We start from the raw sequence: 13639 nt of genomic DNA on the forward strand, positions 1-13639 counted from the left end.
CCATTCCTGAATTGCAGACAGTCTGGTATGAGAGAAGGAGCAGTAGAGGCTGATGGGAGCCTGAAGGAGAGCTCGGTGTCATCCGCATAAAACTGGCGGAGCAGAAGGTAGAGATGCAGTGGGCCAGAGGTGCCAGCTAGTGGTTAAATAGCCAAGGAGAGAGGTTAGACCCCCTGGTAGGACGTGTGGGGAATGAACGCAAGGAGGTTTCATGGGTAGGGAGAAAGAGGTTATGGTACAGCTGGCCTATCGGTGACAAAGGGGATGAGCTTGGATGGGGAGAGTAGTGGAGTAAAGAACGGTGGATGAGGTTGGGGAGATGGATAAGGTTGAAAGGGTGTGAGGTATGGCCAGCATTGGAGGATTGCACGGTATAGGAGAGGAGCACAGATGAGTGTGGAAATAACAAGCAGATGATCTGGATTACAAGGTTTACTTGAGTCGTATGATGGCCAGTCCGGTTGTGTGTCTACCCACTTACCCCTGAGCTTTAGCTGCATTGGCTTGGACAAGGCGTGGGCCAGGCTACCTAGCAAGGGTTTGAGGGGGTACTGTACCATGCCCCTCCGGGTTACTTGCTGCATAAGACAATATCCGTTTTGCTCTAGCTTAGTTTCAGATGATTCCACGTCACCCTAATGTTGAGTTTGTGGAGGCAGCCTACAGAAGGTAGGGAATTCTGTGGAAGCGTGACACGCGCGTGTGTTCCCTTTGCGGTGTGCAGGAGAAATACTCTGGCTTTTATTTCTTGGTATTGCACGCATCAGGGCTGCGGTGGTGAGCAGGTGTGCACCTGTACCTGCGGCGAGCAGTTATGCAGGCGCATGCGATAAATGGGGGCTCTTGTGGACAGCAGGAGTGTACATAACCTACCACACTGTGATGGCTCACGCACTGAGCCGTTCAGTGCACATGCACGGTTTTCAGATAGGAGGCCTCTCTTGTGAACTCATGTGCATTCCCACTGGCAAAAGGTTGAGGAGTCTTGTGGTGGACAGGTTTGCACGGGGGCTACTGTGTAGTGATTAGGTTTGCTCATGCACCTGATGTAGGTTGGGAGCTCCTGTGGTGTGGTGAGGTGTGGTGTGCTCCGGCTTCTTTTGGGAGGCGTTACCTGATTTGCAAATATGCACTTACCATAGGGCGGGGCTCCTGTGGACCGCAGTTTTCTGTACATGCACCTGCTGCTGCAGGGCGGTTTGTTCTGGTGGTGAACACAAGTGTATGTGCACCTGCTCTCAGGCGATGCTGGTATGTGAGGAAGGTCTATGTCCATCAACCATATTTTCTAGATCATTTCAAATTCTCATTTCACACTAATGTGTATATTTCAGGTCTGTTTGTGAAAAGAAAGGGCACCAGACAAAACACATTACAAAACAAAAGGATTTCTTGTTTTTTTGTTTACTGATAAAATTAATAAGTTACAAATACATTTTTGAAGCGCAAAACAAGCATTTCAGAAGGACTCGCCAAGCCCTTGGTGTGTGGCAGTCTCGGTCCGGGAGCTTCCCTCGCTCCCTCAGCGGGCAGCCATGGCCTAAGAGATCCTCTCCCTTTGCAGGGGCTAGTCTCGGCCAAGCGGCCTTCTCAGGAAAGGACAGTAGCAAGCAGAGAGGTATTCTGGACCCAGGAATCGGCAGTCTCGAGCGGAGACTTCATTAGGAATGAGCAGCGCCAGGTCAAGACGACTCCTCACCAAAATGCACAGTAAGGCCAACATGCCACAAGAACCGATAGGCTCATGCCCAAAGGCCTGCTCAACCCTAGAAGGGCAATATTAGTTTGAGAGGTCAACTCACAAGCTTCGTCTCCTTACCCCCCACAACAGGCGCTCTCTCCTACAGAACCTCTCAGCCGGCTCAACCTACAAAGCCTCATAACCCCCGGCAATAGGCGATCACTGGCAGAGGGACCTCATTAACCCCAAATGCCTTCTTGCCCTAGCACAGTCTATGCCAATGGTGGACATGGTATGGGAGACCCAGTCCAGCTGGGCTCTGAAGAAAGGAGCTTTTCAGCCACTACTTTTCAAAATCACGCCGAGTGTTGCACGTTGCATTACAAATTAAGAAATAGATTCCCTGTTGGAATGGTGCCCCTTCCACCCTTTCATCAAGAGATGGTCAGCACTCCCTGAATGCGGGTTGCGTGGTTTGATGTGATGAGTGTTGGTATGAAACGTGAAGGGCTGGGGGGGCGGGTGCTACGGTCCTATCTGCCCCCACCAGACCAAATGTTGAAGTGGCTCTAGTGTCTGGCCTCTCGCAATGCAATGATGATGCAATGATACACGGGCATCAGGGCCTAGATATTATTGGGCATGTCTCTGGTCATTCGTGACCGGACAACTTAGCACCCAACCCAGTCATCCTGCTGCCTACCCTTCTCGGGGCCACTCCCAAGAGCACTGGCTGACCGCAGGACCTTCGCCTCACACTGGCTGCCTTGTCTCCGTAAGCCTTGGTTCTGCCATACTCGGGCAAGAGAGTCTCCTCTGGGTCTCTCCCTTATAACACTGGCAGCAGTTCATCCCCACTGTGTCTACTCTTTCACACCGCCCCAGAGCACCATTCCTCTGCTTCGCTGGCTGCTGGGCCTGGCCTTTTCAGTTCTCGCCCTCCCAGACCCCCCCCCCCCCCCCCCAAAATCACACAGACCGCAGACCCAAGCTTCGCTGGGTTTCTCATTTGTGCTGGTTGCAGGCTCCTGCCTCACCACTGTAAGATCTCCCACACCTATTGCAATGATTGCCAGAGATGCCCCCCCCCCTAACAGGAGCTAGGGATCCTGGGTGTGTGGACTGTGGATTTGGGAGGGGGGGGGGGTCACTTGAGCAGATGGTTAAAGGACACTATGTTGATCGGGCATGGGCCTGGTCAAGTGGACAGCCTGCCACGCTTATCTTGTCCGCCACACTCACATCTGCAGGATACTATCATTGATAGTCTATTTTAATTTTTGTAATGCGCCACTTGCCTGGGGCCCTCAGGGAGTAGGACTTGGACTGATGAGGAGGGCGTGCACGTCAAGAGTGCCCAGGGTGAGAATCTGTGCCCAGAAGTGTTCTCTCCTTGCCAAGAAAAAAAATGTGTTCAGCTTAAATTTACAAAAATCAGTGTGTTAAAAACCAACAGGGGCACATACAGGATAACGGCGATCTTCTCAAGCTTGGTGGTCACTTATGTGCAGTCGCGTGGCTCTGGTTTAGGGGTGAGTTTCTGTTCCGAGGCTCATGTGGATGACGCAGGCAGGCCAGCTGCCAAACCTCTGCCACGTGGCTTCCTGGCTTGCAGGAATGGGAAGCTCGGAGGGACATTCTGCAATGTGTGTGTGCCAGCCAGCAGCAGTGCACGAAAAATAGCCGTGCGGACACAAGCGCCAACCCCCCCTCCAGCCACACTTCGGGGGGGAATAATGCAAACACCGCCATCCCAAGTATTTAAAAAAAAAGCAATAGTAAAAAGGTATAAAAATCTAGAAAAAAAAAAATCCACAAGCAGTATAAAGTATCCCTTGTGCACATGACCAGTCTCTGAGCCGGGGCACATCACGATTTACATACACCCCGTTTTTCCGTTTCGTGTCTATAGCTTGTGCAGCCTTGATGTGGCAGTGCCAGTGTCCCGTGCAGTCCCCAATGTGGTAAATAAGTTGAGACCCAAAGAATCCCCGGAACAGTACCCCTGGCGACGTAGGGCCTTCTGGCAGCGTTCAAACTAGAATTATTCCACCAACTGTGATATGCCATGGAACCGCTCTTCGGTCAGTTACAACAAGTTCAAACAGCGTGTGCCCACCAGGCATGTCAAAAAGCATTTCAGGCAAACGAGTCCACAGATTCCTCCGGTGCCCGGGATTCAGGTAACCCGACGGCCTTCGATTCCCTTGTGCCATGGATTAACACCTGAAAAGTAGCCATGCCACGAACTCCAGCATGGCATGGATTCTTAGATAAATCACGATAGATTCTCTGACAAAAACAAAACAACAATTCTAGGGTACAACAAAATCCAAGGACAAACATTGCTTATGGACTCTAGAGTGCCACGGACTACAAGATGGGGCGCGATTAACTTTCAGGTGAAACTGTGTCCACATATATTTGTGAGCCATTGGTTTCCAAATAAGTTGGGTGTCCACGTAATCCAGCGTGGCACGGACTTGCAAGATAAACCTTTGGCTTGTGACCTCATATGACCATAGATTCGCAGACATCTCCCTCGCCACCGAGTCCGACATCCCATGGTTCCAGCGTGTCAAGAGTCTGTCAACCTACTTTCATGTTTTGTAACAGTCCAGATCCTCAACAAAAGCCATGCACCTATATCCAATGCTCTTAGGTATGCACTGCTGTCAGGGGTACGCTGGAGATAAAGTGCAATGAACCCCCGCACCAACTCTCCTGATCATTTCCAACAGACTCGCCTCAGAGCAGTTTTCCTGGAAACGTGGCGCATGATCCAGTCCCGTTTGAAAAACAGGACATGATGCAATCGTCCTCAATACAAACATAATAGTAAATGGGTGGCCTTGCAAAAGTTGGGTGCCGGCTTCCGACGCCACGTGGCTTCACGATTTCCATGGCTGGACCCCAGAGTTTCGTGGCTGCGGGCTGGATCGGATGAGGGCCGTCGTCAGGTCCTCGCTCAACGCCATCTCCTTGGAGTCCAGCAGATGGAACTCGGCACAAAAGAGCAGAAAGTGCAGGTAGAGAGTGTTGAGGTGCGGGTGCAACTCCAGCTTCAACACGGCCTTGAAGTGTGAGGTGTAGATGTGCCCCAGGAGGTGGAAGAGCAGACGGAAAATCTTCTGGATGGCCGGGCGAAAACTTTTCGGAAACTCTTTACCTGAGGAAAGAGGATATGGTGAGAACACATGATGGGGAAAACGTTGACGACAGTGAACATGCATACGCTAATCAGAGTCTGCAACTTGTAGCTGTTCAGGTGTTTTGGACTACGACTCCATTGATCCTTGCCATTGACTATACTGGCTAGAGCTGATGGGAGTTGTAGTCCAAAACATCTTGATCGGAAGGTTGGAAACCACGCTTAAGTAATCAGGTATTTGTAAAGTGGAAATGCTTGCTCTGGTTAGGAAGGCTAGTTCATAAGCGTACAGTGGTTTTATACTACACATACATGCGTTAATGAAAACAAGTTTGTTAGTTATGCCTAACTTTGGAGTTATATGTTACGGTTGCAATGCAGAACCTAAAATTCACTGAAATTCCCTAGTTGTGATTAGCAACGCCACCATATAAGAACCCAGCCTTGCAGATCTGGTGACATTGTACAGAACATCACAAATGACATCCACATTGATAGAGAGGCACGCTATGAAACAAAACCAAAAAGGCAAAAATAATTGCCGGTCAAGCGAACAACACATTCCTAACTCCCTCAATGTACTGCTCACGAGCTCACACAAACTATCAAATCTTCCAGCAAATGCTGTCTGTGTACTGTGGGGGTAATGGCTGAAAAGAACGAAACAGAACTGCGGAATACGCGTTTTGTGCGCATTCGGCATGGTAAAAAATGTTGAATCCCATACTGCTTAGCAAGGGGATCAGGAGTTGCGGGGAATTGTTATTTAAATGCACTCAACATTTTTGTAATGCGAAGCATTCGACTGTATTCTGCCACATTGTTTTAAGAAATGTGATTTTCATGTAGATCCTACTGTGTGTACTAGTCTGAATAATCAAAAACGGTCCACTGTGTTTGGCCTGGGTCTTTGTGCAACATTGAGGTATACCTAGTGCAAGCCGTGTTTGGCAACCGTTGCAAACTGGGGTTGGTATATGCACTCTTGTCGACCTGTTTTCTCACGATAAAGGTCTCGCGTAAGGGTGATTGAAACAGGCATTATTCGCTGCATGTAACCAATTCTGTGTAGTACCTGCTCACCTCGTCATTTCGCCTGTGGGGAGAAATTGTGAATTTCTGATGACTTTCTGCCAGAAGTTTTGCAATTCCGCTTGTTTTTGCTTTGGGTGCCCAAATGTTTCAGCCGATTAGGTGGCCGCAAAACGGAGAGGGAGAGAGATTTTAATATGCGTGCAACCAAAGCAAAAAGGCTCCAAATGGCGATTTTGCCCAATAGTGGCAAACTCGTGTCGAAATCTGCTCCACTAGCGAGTGGAATTTGAGACACATTTTTCCCGTTTTACTTTGCTGGTGGTGATTTGGGCCAACAGTGGTCTCGGGATCTTCTGCTCGTGTACATATCGCCACTCACTAACAACTGCTAATGAGGTTTTTCAAGGTCATCTGTTATGTCAAGACCAGTGCCGTGGGGTATCGGACTTCCGGCTTCACTGCTACAGTATCTTAGCTCGCCAATACCACCAGGATTGGCCACGCCTGGATACGTTCCGCTGCTTTCATTGTCAAAAGAACGCTGTGCACCAGATGGACTTCCCAAAAAGATGGTTTCGCAGAACAAGATTAACTATCTGTACCTAGAAGTTTAGCCATAAATGAGGACTTTGGGGACAAAGAAGGAGGGACCATGTGAGACCCATTTTTTCGATACCGTTGAAAGTCCCCTTACCCATTGGAAAAAGGTTCAGTGCATGAAAATGGCGGTTGAGGATAGGAAGAGTGGGCAGTTCACCAAAACTGGGGTCCAAAATGACATTATGGAGCTAAAATGCAAAGGATGTGCCTTCAGCTTTTCTACCTCTAGCCTTTGGGGGAAATGCTTCCCCATCCCAGGTGTGGTGCTGCTCTGAACAATAGGCCTCCAGGACCACAAGGACTAGATCCTTTCATGAGTGGCTGAATGCCAGGCTTGATAAGCGATCTAATGGAACTGAGACAGTCGTCCCGGCCAATCATATTTGAGCCAGACAGAGGGAGACAGACAGCGCCATCTTCCATTTGTCTGGCTGCTACTTATGCCATTGTAAAAAGCGTGTTTAATCTCTCCCTCCAGCCTCCCTGGGTGTCCCAATAGGTTCGCAGATAGATGCAGTCGCTTCTCCACAACCTGACTAACATGGCCGCCAAACGTAGTTCACAGTAAAGGATTTCCTTTACTGCTTACCTTTACTAAAAGGGTTCTTCAAATGGTTGTTTGTATGTGTTTTTTTTTTAACTTGAGTTTCGGATATCCCTCTCCATGTAACGCTAGATGTGTGTATTGTACGTTTGATAAGTCACTGTTATTGCAATAAGGTTTGAATTTTGCTGGTGATTTTATGCCTTTGCATTTTTTGCACTGGAAAGCTTGGACTCTGCACTTCAATGTGTTCCGTTACACCACTGAAGGCTGACTTGCGCTCACCTGACGACTGCATTTCTGCCAATTCAGTTTTGGGGCCAGGGATTGTGCCAGAATATTCTCTCCCACAGGAACTGTGGACACAGTTTTATAATATTACCTGGCACTATTTCCCAAACTACTGTTATTTCCACAGCACATAATTTGTGTTGCGCTTTCTCCCCACTGCAGCACAAAGTATCAAGGGGGAATTTCTCCCATTGCACAAACATTTGTTTGCGGGGAATCCAGTGTGTCCACTGGGAACACACGGGTATGTTTTACAGCAGGAGAAATGGGTTATTTACACATGTCCACACTGGGAAGGCTTCTCAACCAAGTGTTGGTTGGAGAAATGTGCTTCAAAAGACTTGTGTGGCCAGTTTTATGCACAGTTAAGTTGCCATTCACAGCCTGCCTCATTACCCCTTGAAAGTGTGCAGTGTTCTTCTTCACATCGCCTCCAAACCAATGGGTGCCTAATGCGCACAGCGCCCCCTCGTCATTCACCTACCCAGCAGGTGCCTACACTACACAGTGGGTTACTCCGAATTCTTGTTCCCCACACTATAGGCCACCAGTCATTCATAATGTTTTTGGGTGTCAATCACCAACACCTGTCCATAAGCAGAACCCCATCAACATGAGAGCATCAACATGAGAGCATCATGCCATACCATCGACTACAACACCTCCACATTAGCTAACCCAACTAACTCCCGTAACACTACCCTCATTCCCTCCGATCGGAACTCTAGACCTGGCGCCAGAACCCACCACAGACCCAGCAAAGGCCCAGCAAATCCACCCACTCCTTGGAACCCATGCACATTAAAAGACAGAAACCTGAGACTCAGCTCTCGGTTCATAACCCCCAAAACACTCGCCAAAAAACACTCCTCTCATCCCGCACACATTCAAGCAAACTCCACTCAAACTTTGAACATCACCCAATCAGCCCCCTTGAGTACATCTGAACAACCACTAATCAAGGGCGCCCTTGTCAATGCCCGCTCCCTGGTCGCCCATGCGCTAGATATCGCAGACTTCATCTCTGTCAACAATCTACACTTCCTGGCTATCACGGAAACTTGGCTGCACCAAGCAGCAGGCCCAGCCTTATCCCTCGCCATCCCAGAAGGTTATTCAATACTAAGGAAAGACCGGGACACAGGCAAAGGAGGAGGAGTAGCCTTCATCGCTAAAACATCCCTTGGACTTAGATTAATCCCGCCGCCTAGCTTCCGATCTGCAGAACTTCTGTCAGCTAAGCTCCAACTCTCTGCCACACAAACCATACTATTACACCTCCTTTACAGACCTCCAGGCCCCATCACCACATTTGAGGAAGAGATATCTGACCTCTTGACCACCAACACCAAAACAGGATCTCAAATTATCCTTCTTGGCGACCTCAACCTCGGTCTCGGCGACCCAAACGATACCAATGCGCTCTCCCTGGAAAGCACCATCTCCCAACTAGGGTTCAAGCTCAGAATCACAGACCCTACCCACAACAAAGGCAGGACCCTGGACTGGCTAGCGGATCTCAACTGCTCTACGACCATTACAAAAAACGAGCAAACTGCTTGGTCTGACCACCACGCCATCTCCTTCTCCATACAAGGGAAATCACAACCAAACTTTCCAACCCCTACCATCCCCCAAACCCTCACCAGAAACAACCGCAACATTACTTTACAAAACCTCTGCCCACTTATAGACAATATCTGTACCCCTACAAACTACGCCAACCTAGATGCAGAGAAACTCGCTGACCTCTACAACAAAACGTTAGAATCAGCAATAGACACCATCGCCCCACTCAAACTCACCAAAGCCAAACCGGCAGCCCATATGAACAAATGGTTCACACCAGAGCTAAAAATCCTCCGAAACTCCAAACGAGCCGCAGAAGCCACCTGGAGAAAAACGCCCAACCTTTCCAACAAAACTCAACTCTCGATAGCAGCCACCACCTACAAAACTGCTATCCTTAAGGCCAAAAAAGAGACATACGATAACAGAATTGAGAACGCCAAATCTAAAACAAAAGAGCTCTTCAATATCCTTAGGGAACTCGAATCCCCCCCCACTCTGGCTGAAACCTGCGTGAAAGATGCAGACTGGTGTGAGAGGATTCAAAAAGCCCTTGCAGACAAAATCACCATGTTACAATCCAAAATCGAACAGAAAAAGCTCAGCCTATCCAAAAAAACAAACCGCCCTCCGCCCACCACCCCCAAAACACCTACCTGCCCCCCCTTCTCCTTCTCACCAGTTTCCACTAAAGAAGTAGAAAGCATCATTAAGGGCCTCAAGCCCTCTAGATGCCAAGGGGACTCATGCCCAGCCCCCATCATCCAAGAAGGCGCCAACACTCTGGCCCCCTTCATAACAGCCCTCATCAATGCATCCTTCAAATCAAGCTCAGTGCCCAGTAGCCTCAAGGAGGCCTGGGTCATGCCACTTCTAAAAAAACCTAATCTAGACCCCAATAACCCAACTAATTACAGGCCAATCACCACCGTTCCCTACATCCTGAAGATCCTAGACAGAGTGGCCTACCTGCAAATACAGAAGCACCTGGAAGACAACAATCTCCTGGGTCTCAGACAATCCGGCTTCAGGCCAAGGCATGGAACAGAGTCAGCCCTACTGGACCTAAAAATCCAGATGGACGAGGCAAAGGACAAGGGTAATCTAGCCATTCTCCTACTGCTAGATCTATCAGCTGCCTTCGACCTCGTCGACCATCAGATCCTCACAGAACATCTGAGGACCTCAGCGGCCTTCTCTAACCAGGCGACTGCCTGGATCCAGTCCTTCCTAACCAACCGAACCACCCGGGTCTTCTCCCCAGGGGCATCAGCACTCCCTGTCCCCATCACCTGCGGCGTTCCTCAAGGCTCGTGCGTCTCGCCGACTCTATACAATATCTTCACAAAGCTATTGTTTGACCGCCTAGATAATCTAGGTGTCACTTACACAAACTATGCTGACGATACCCAGGTTCTCATCACCCTATCAGGGTGCTACGACGAGGACTCCACCAAAATCAACAACCTTTATTTAGAGATCCAAGCCTGGATGGCAGAGCACGGCCTATGCCTCAACGATGAGAAAACTGAGCTCCCCATTGTCGGCTCCCAACCTCGGCTAAACAAACTAGACCCCCGTTACGCGTCCATCAACATTGACGGTAACCTAATCACAGTAGCCTAAGAAATTAAAACCCTTGGGGTTTATCTAGACTCCACTCTCTCACTCAAAAGACAGGTGAACGCAACTGCCTCTTCAACAGCTTACACCAATAAGCTCATCAACGCCTGCAAACCTTTCCTATCACCCTCTAGCTGCATTACACTAGCCAGAGCGTTAGTGCTCTCAAAAATTGACTACTGCAACACCCTCTTTCTTGGCTCATCAGAACACAACCTGAACAAACTACAGGTACTGCAAAATAATGCCATCAGAGCTGCCCGCAGTATCCCACGAAACGCCCACATCTCCAGCTTCAGACAAGATGCTCACTGGCTCCCAGTACGAGACAGAATCTCCCTCAGATCCCTCGTCATCGTCCATAAATGCCGCTCTAACGACGCACCCAAATACCTGGCAGACAAGTTCCACAATCACACCTCAACTAGACCAACTAGAACACCATACGCACACTGCCTCTCCGTTCCCAAATTCTCTCTAAAAAAAGCAGGCGGCGCCAGCTTCCCGGTCCTAGCTGCCAAACTATGGAACGCTTTGCCACCACACCTTAGAGCAGAACCCTCATTTTGGACTTTTAGAGCCAAAACAAAAACATGGCTTTCCAACAAAAACGCCGCTTAATGCACTTCCTCTCTGCTTGCCTCTGTTGACCACCTGTAACCCGGTCTACTACACCGTTGTTGTTTTATCACAATCTGTACTGTATATTTTTGCCATGCTGTAACTGTTTTTAAGTCTCCGGCGCCCAGCTACCCCAGGGTTCGGTGCGCGGTACAAATAAATAAACTAAACTAAACTAAACCGCTTCCCCCAATCCTGCTCCCATGGGGTGCTGGTCATGTCCAGGGTACCCTCCCCCCCCCCTTCATCCTAGTCACTTACAGTGCTGGTGGAGGAAAGTGTTGGTGCCAGGGGAGAAAGATGGCGATGAATGAAGGGTTATTCGTGGTGCCCCAGTCAATACCATTTCATTGCGCAGCGGGGGGGTGAAGGGGGGGGGTGGCGCATTTGTATCTGAAAGGAGCACGAGGGAAGGGCTGCCCCTCAGCCTCTGCCACTAGGTCTCCCTCGCCCCGTTAGTGTGGCAGGCACTCGCAGTACTCTTCCCACCCACAAATCCCTGTGGAGTGGGTCACTTACAGTGCTTGGTTGGCACAAGCTCCTCATCGGTCAGCAGTTTCTGCACAATGGTGGCTGCGTAGTCGGCGTACTGTGGGGCGGAGCACTTCCTCTTCCTGCCCTTCTCGTCTGTCCACTGGAACTGGCTGCAGAAGGAGAGAAGGAAAGCAGGTCTGTCATGAGGGGCCGTGCGAAATGTTAAAGGTTTTCAGTCTGCGCAGGGGGGGGGGCCGGGGGGCCTGTGGTGTGCTCGGTGAAACTATAGTGCACTCGGGCCCAATTATTTGTCTACGTGTTCTTCGGGGCCTCTGGCATGCGTGCAGTGAGGCCACTGTGTGCTCGGGGACCATTTCTTTGCAAGCTAGTGAGAATTTTTGTAATTGTTCTTTTTTCATAACGCGCGAATACCAGTGAGTGGTTTCTACGCGCAGGGTCAAGATTCGAACCTGTGTTGTGCTGTGTGGTCTTGCTACTAAGACACACACATTGCCCCGGAGCTATCCTTCCTCACGATTTCAATAGCGTGTGCTTCAGGGCTGCTGTTGCAGTCCAGAACTTTGTGACAAGACAAACTCTCAATAGAGTCAGGGTTACAGTCTGCATAAAATATGCGCACATAATAATAATTTAGCATTCATATAGTGCTACAAACCCTCAGGTGTCTGAGCTCTGCTTATTATTACCGGGAGGATAGCTCAGCTGCAACGTGCGCACCTTGGAAGCAACACAGGTTCGAACCCGGGTCCGCGCTTTGAGACCTCTGGGTGTTTAAGTGTGTTATAAATATGTAACTAAGACAAAAACAATTACGCAACTAAAAAACAAAAACAAAAAAACGTTCCTTTAACAGCGCCTCAATGCCTGCGGGCTGCGTGAGCGCTTTAAAACTATAAAAATAAATTACCCACGGTGTGTGGTGCTCATTTATCGACCTCAGAAGGATGAAAAGCTGGTGCCCATTTATCGACCTCAGAAGGATGAAAAGCTGATTTCGGCCCTGCAGGGATTCGAACCTGCATCACCAAGCTCTGTACAGATGTCATAGGAGGAGTCACTTTCTGCCCCTGTGTCGGTAGCCAGTCATTCAGGCTACAATAGACTCGGCTCTTAATGGCCTTTATGCTAGCGTCTGCCTTTGATAAGCTTATTAATAAAATGGCGGATTTCCACCCTCATTCAAACCTAGAGTCTTCACTCCCTCTCAGGGTCCCCGCAAGTGAGTACAATTATAAATGTTCTTTTATAACGCGATTAATACCAGCGTGTGATTTCTAAGCGCAGATTGTCTCGCTATCCTTCCTTCCCCATTTGCACTTGGATGCCCAGAAGGCTAGTCCTGGCTGAGCTGGCGATTCATTATAGTGTCCTGTGTGAGATCAGATTAAGCCTCACGTGTGTGTTCCTCTAGATATTTTTCATATTTGTGTATGGTTTTGATGAGGTGCTGCCACTGTGTTCACAGTGGCGACATAATTTGTGTAATTCAATTTCATTGTGTTTATATCGACCTTGCAATTCATACATGTACAGTATAACATAAGTTACTTGGAATGTAAATTGCTCTTTTTAGACCTTTCACATTGGTAGCTGGGGGGCATAAGAATCAGTGTTTTTGTTAGATGTGGTTTATGTCAGAACACAACATATGGTTGCTGGGACCTCGTGTCGTGTATAAAAATATCCAATTTAAAAAATGGTTCACACTTGCATGTTTTTCACACCTTGAAAAGCCAAGAAATGTCCAATTCACGATAGCAAGTGTGCTGCCCCGAATGTGTGAAAAATGTTTTAAACAAACAAACAAAAAAAAAGTACTTTGTCAACTTGCTAGCTTTGCCACGATGGCCGCCCTCCACTGGAATGTCCTTCCTGCACACCTAAGATAGAATCCCACCAAGCTTTCCGCAAAGCAATCAAAACCAAGCTTTCTGTCTAAACTGTACGAGTCCGCCATTCTATGCTGTAATAATAAGGACTGCGATGCAGAATTAATTAAAAACTATGTGAACTAAATTCTATTAATGTA

The 13639-nt window shown here is 48.7% G+C and overlaps 1 protein-coding gene across 4 annotated transcripts in view; it reads right to left on the reverse strand.

Annotated features, from left to right (window-relative positions):
• Nucleotides 1–1388: 1388 nt before the first annotated feature.
• Nucleotides 1389–13639, reverse strand: part of LOC138453062 (MOB kinase activator 2-like) — a 95008-nt gene continuing 82757 nt past the window's right edge. For all 4 annotated transcript variants that reach the window (XM_069605574.1, XM_069605555.1, XM_069605565.1 and 1 more), the window contains exons 5-6: nucleotides 11635–11759; nucleotides 1389–4850 (exon numbers count right to left, since the gene is read on the reverse strand). In XM_069605574.1, coding sequence (XP_069461675.1) covers nucleotides 4573–4850; nucleotides 11635–11759 — 403 coding nt within the window. In that variant the 3' untranslated portion in view covers nucleotides 1389–4572. The remainder of the gene's footprint in view (nucleotides 4851–11634; nucleotides 11760–13639) is intronic.

This window comes from Ambystoma mexicanum, chromosome 1p (genome assembly GCF_040938575.1).
Source record: "Ambystoma mexicanum isolate Mex_15411 chromosome 1p, UKY_AmexF1_1, whole genome shotgun sequence".
In the NCBI taxonomy this organism is placed as follows: Eukaryota; Metazoa; Chordata; class Amphibia; order Caudata; family Ambystomatidae; genus Ambystoma; species Ambystoma mexicanum.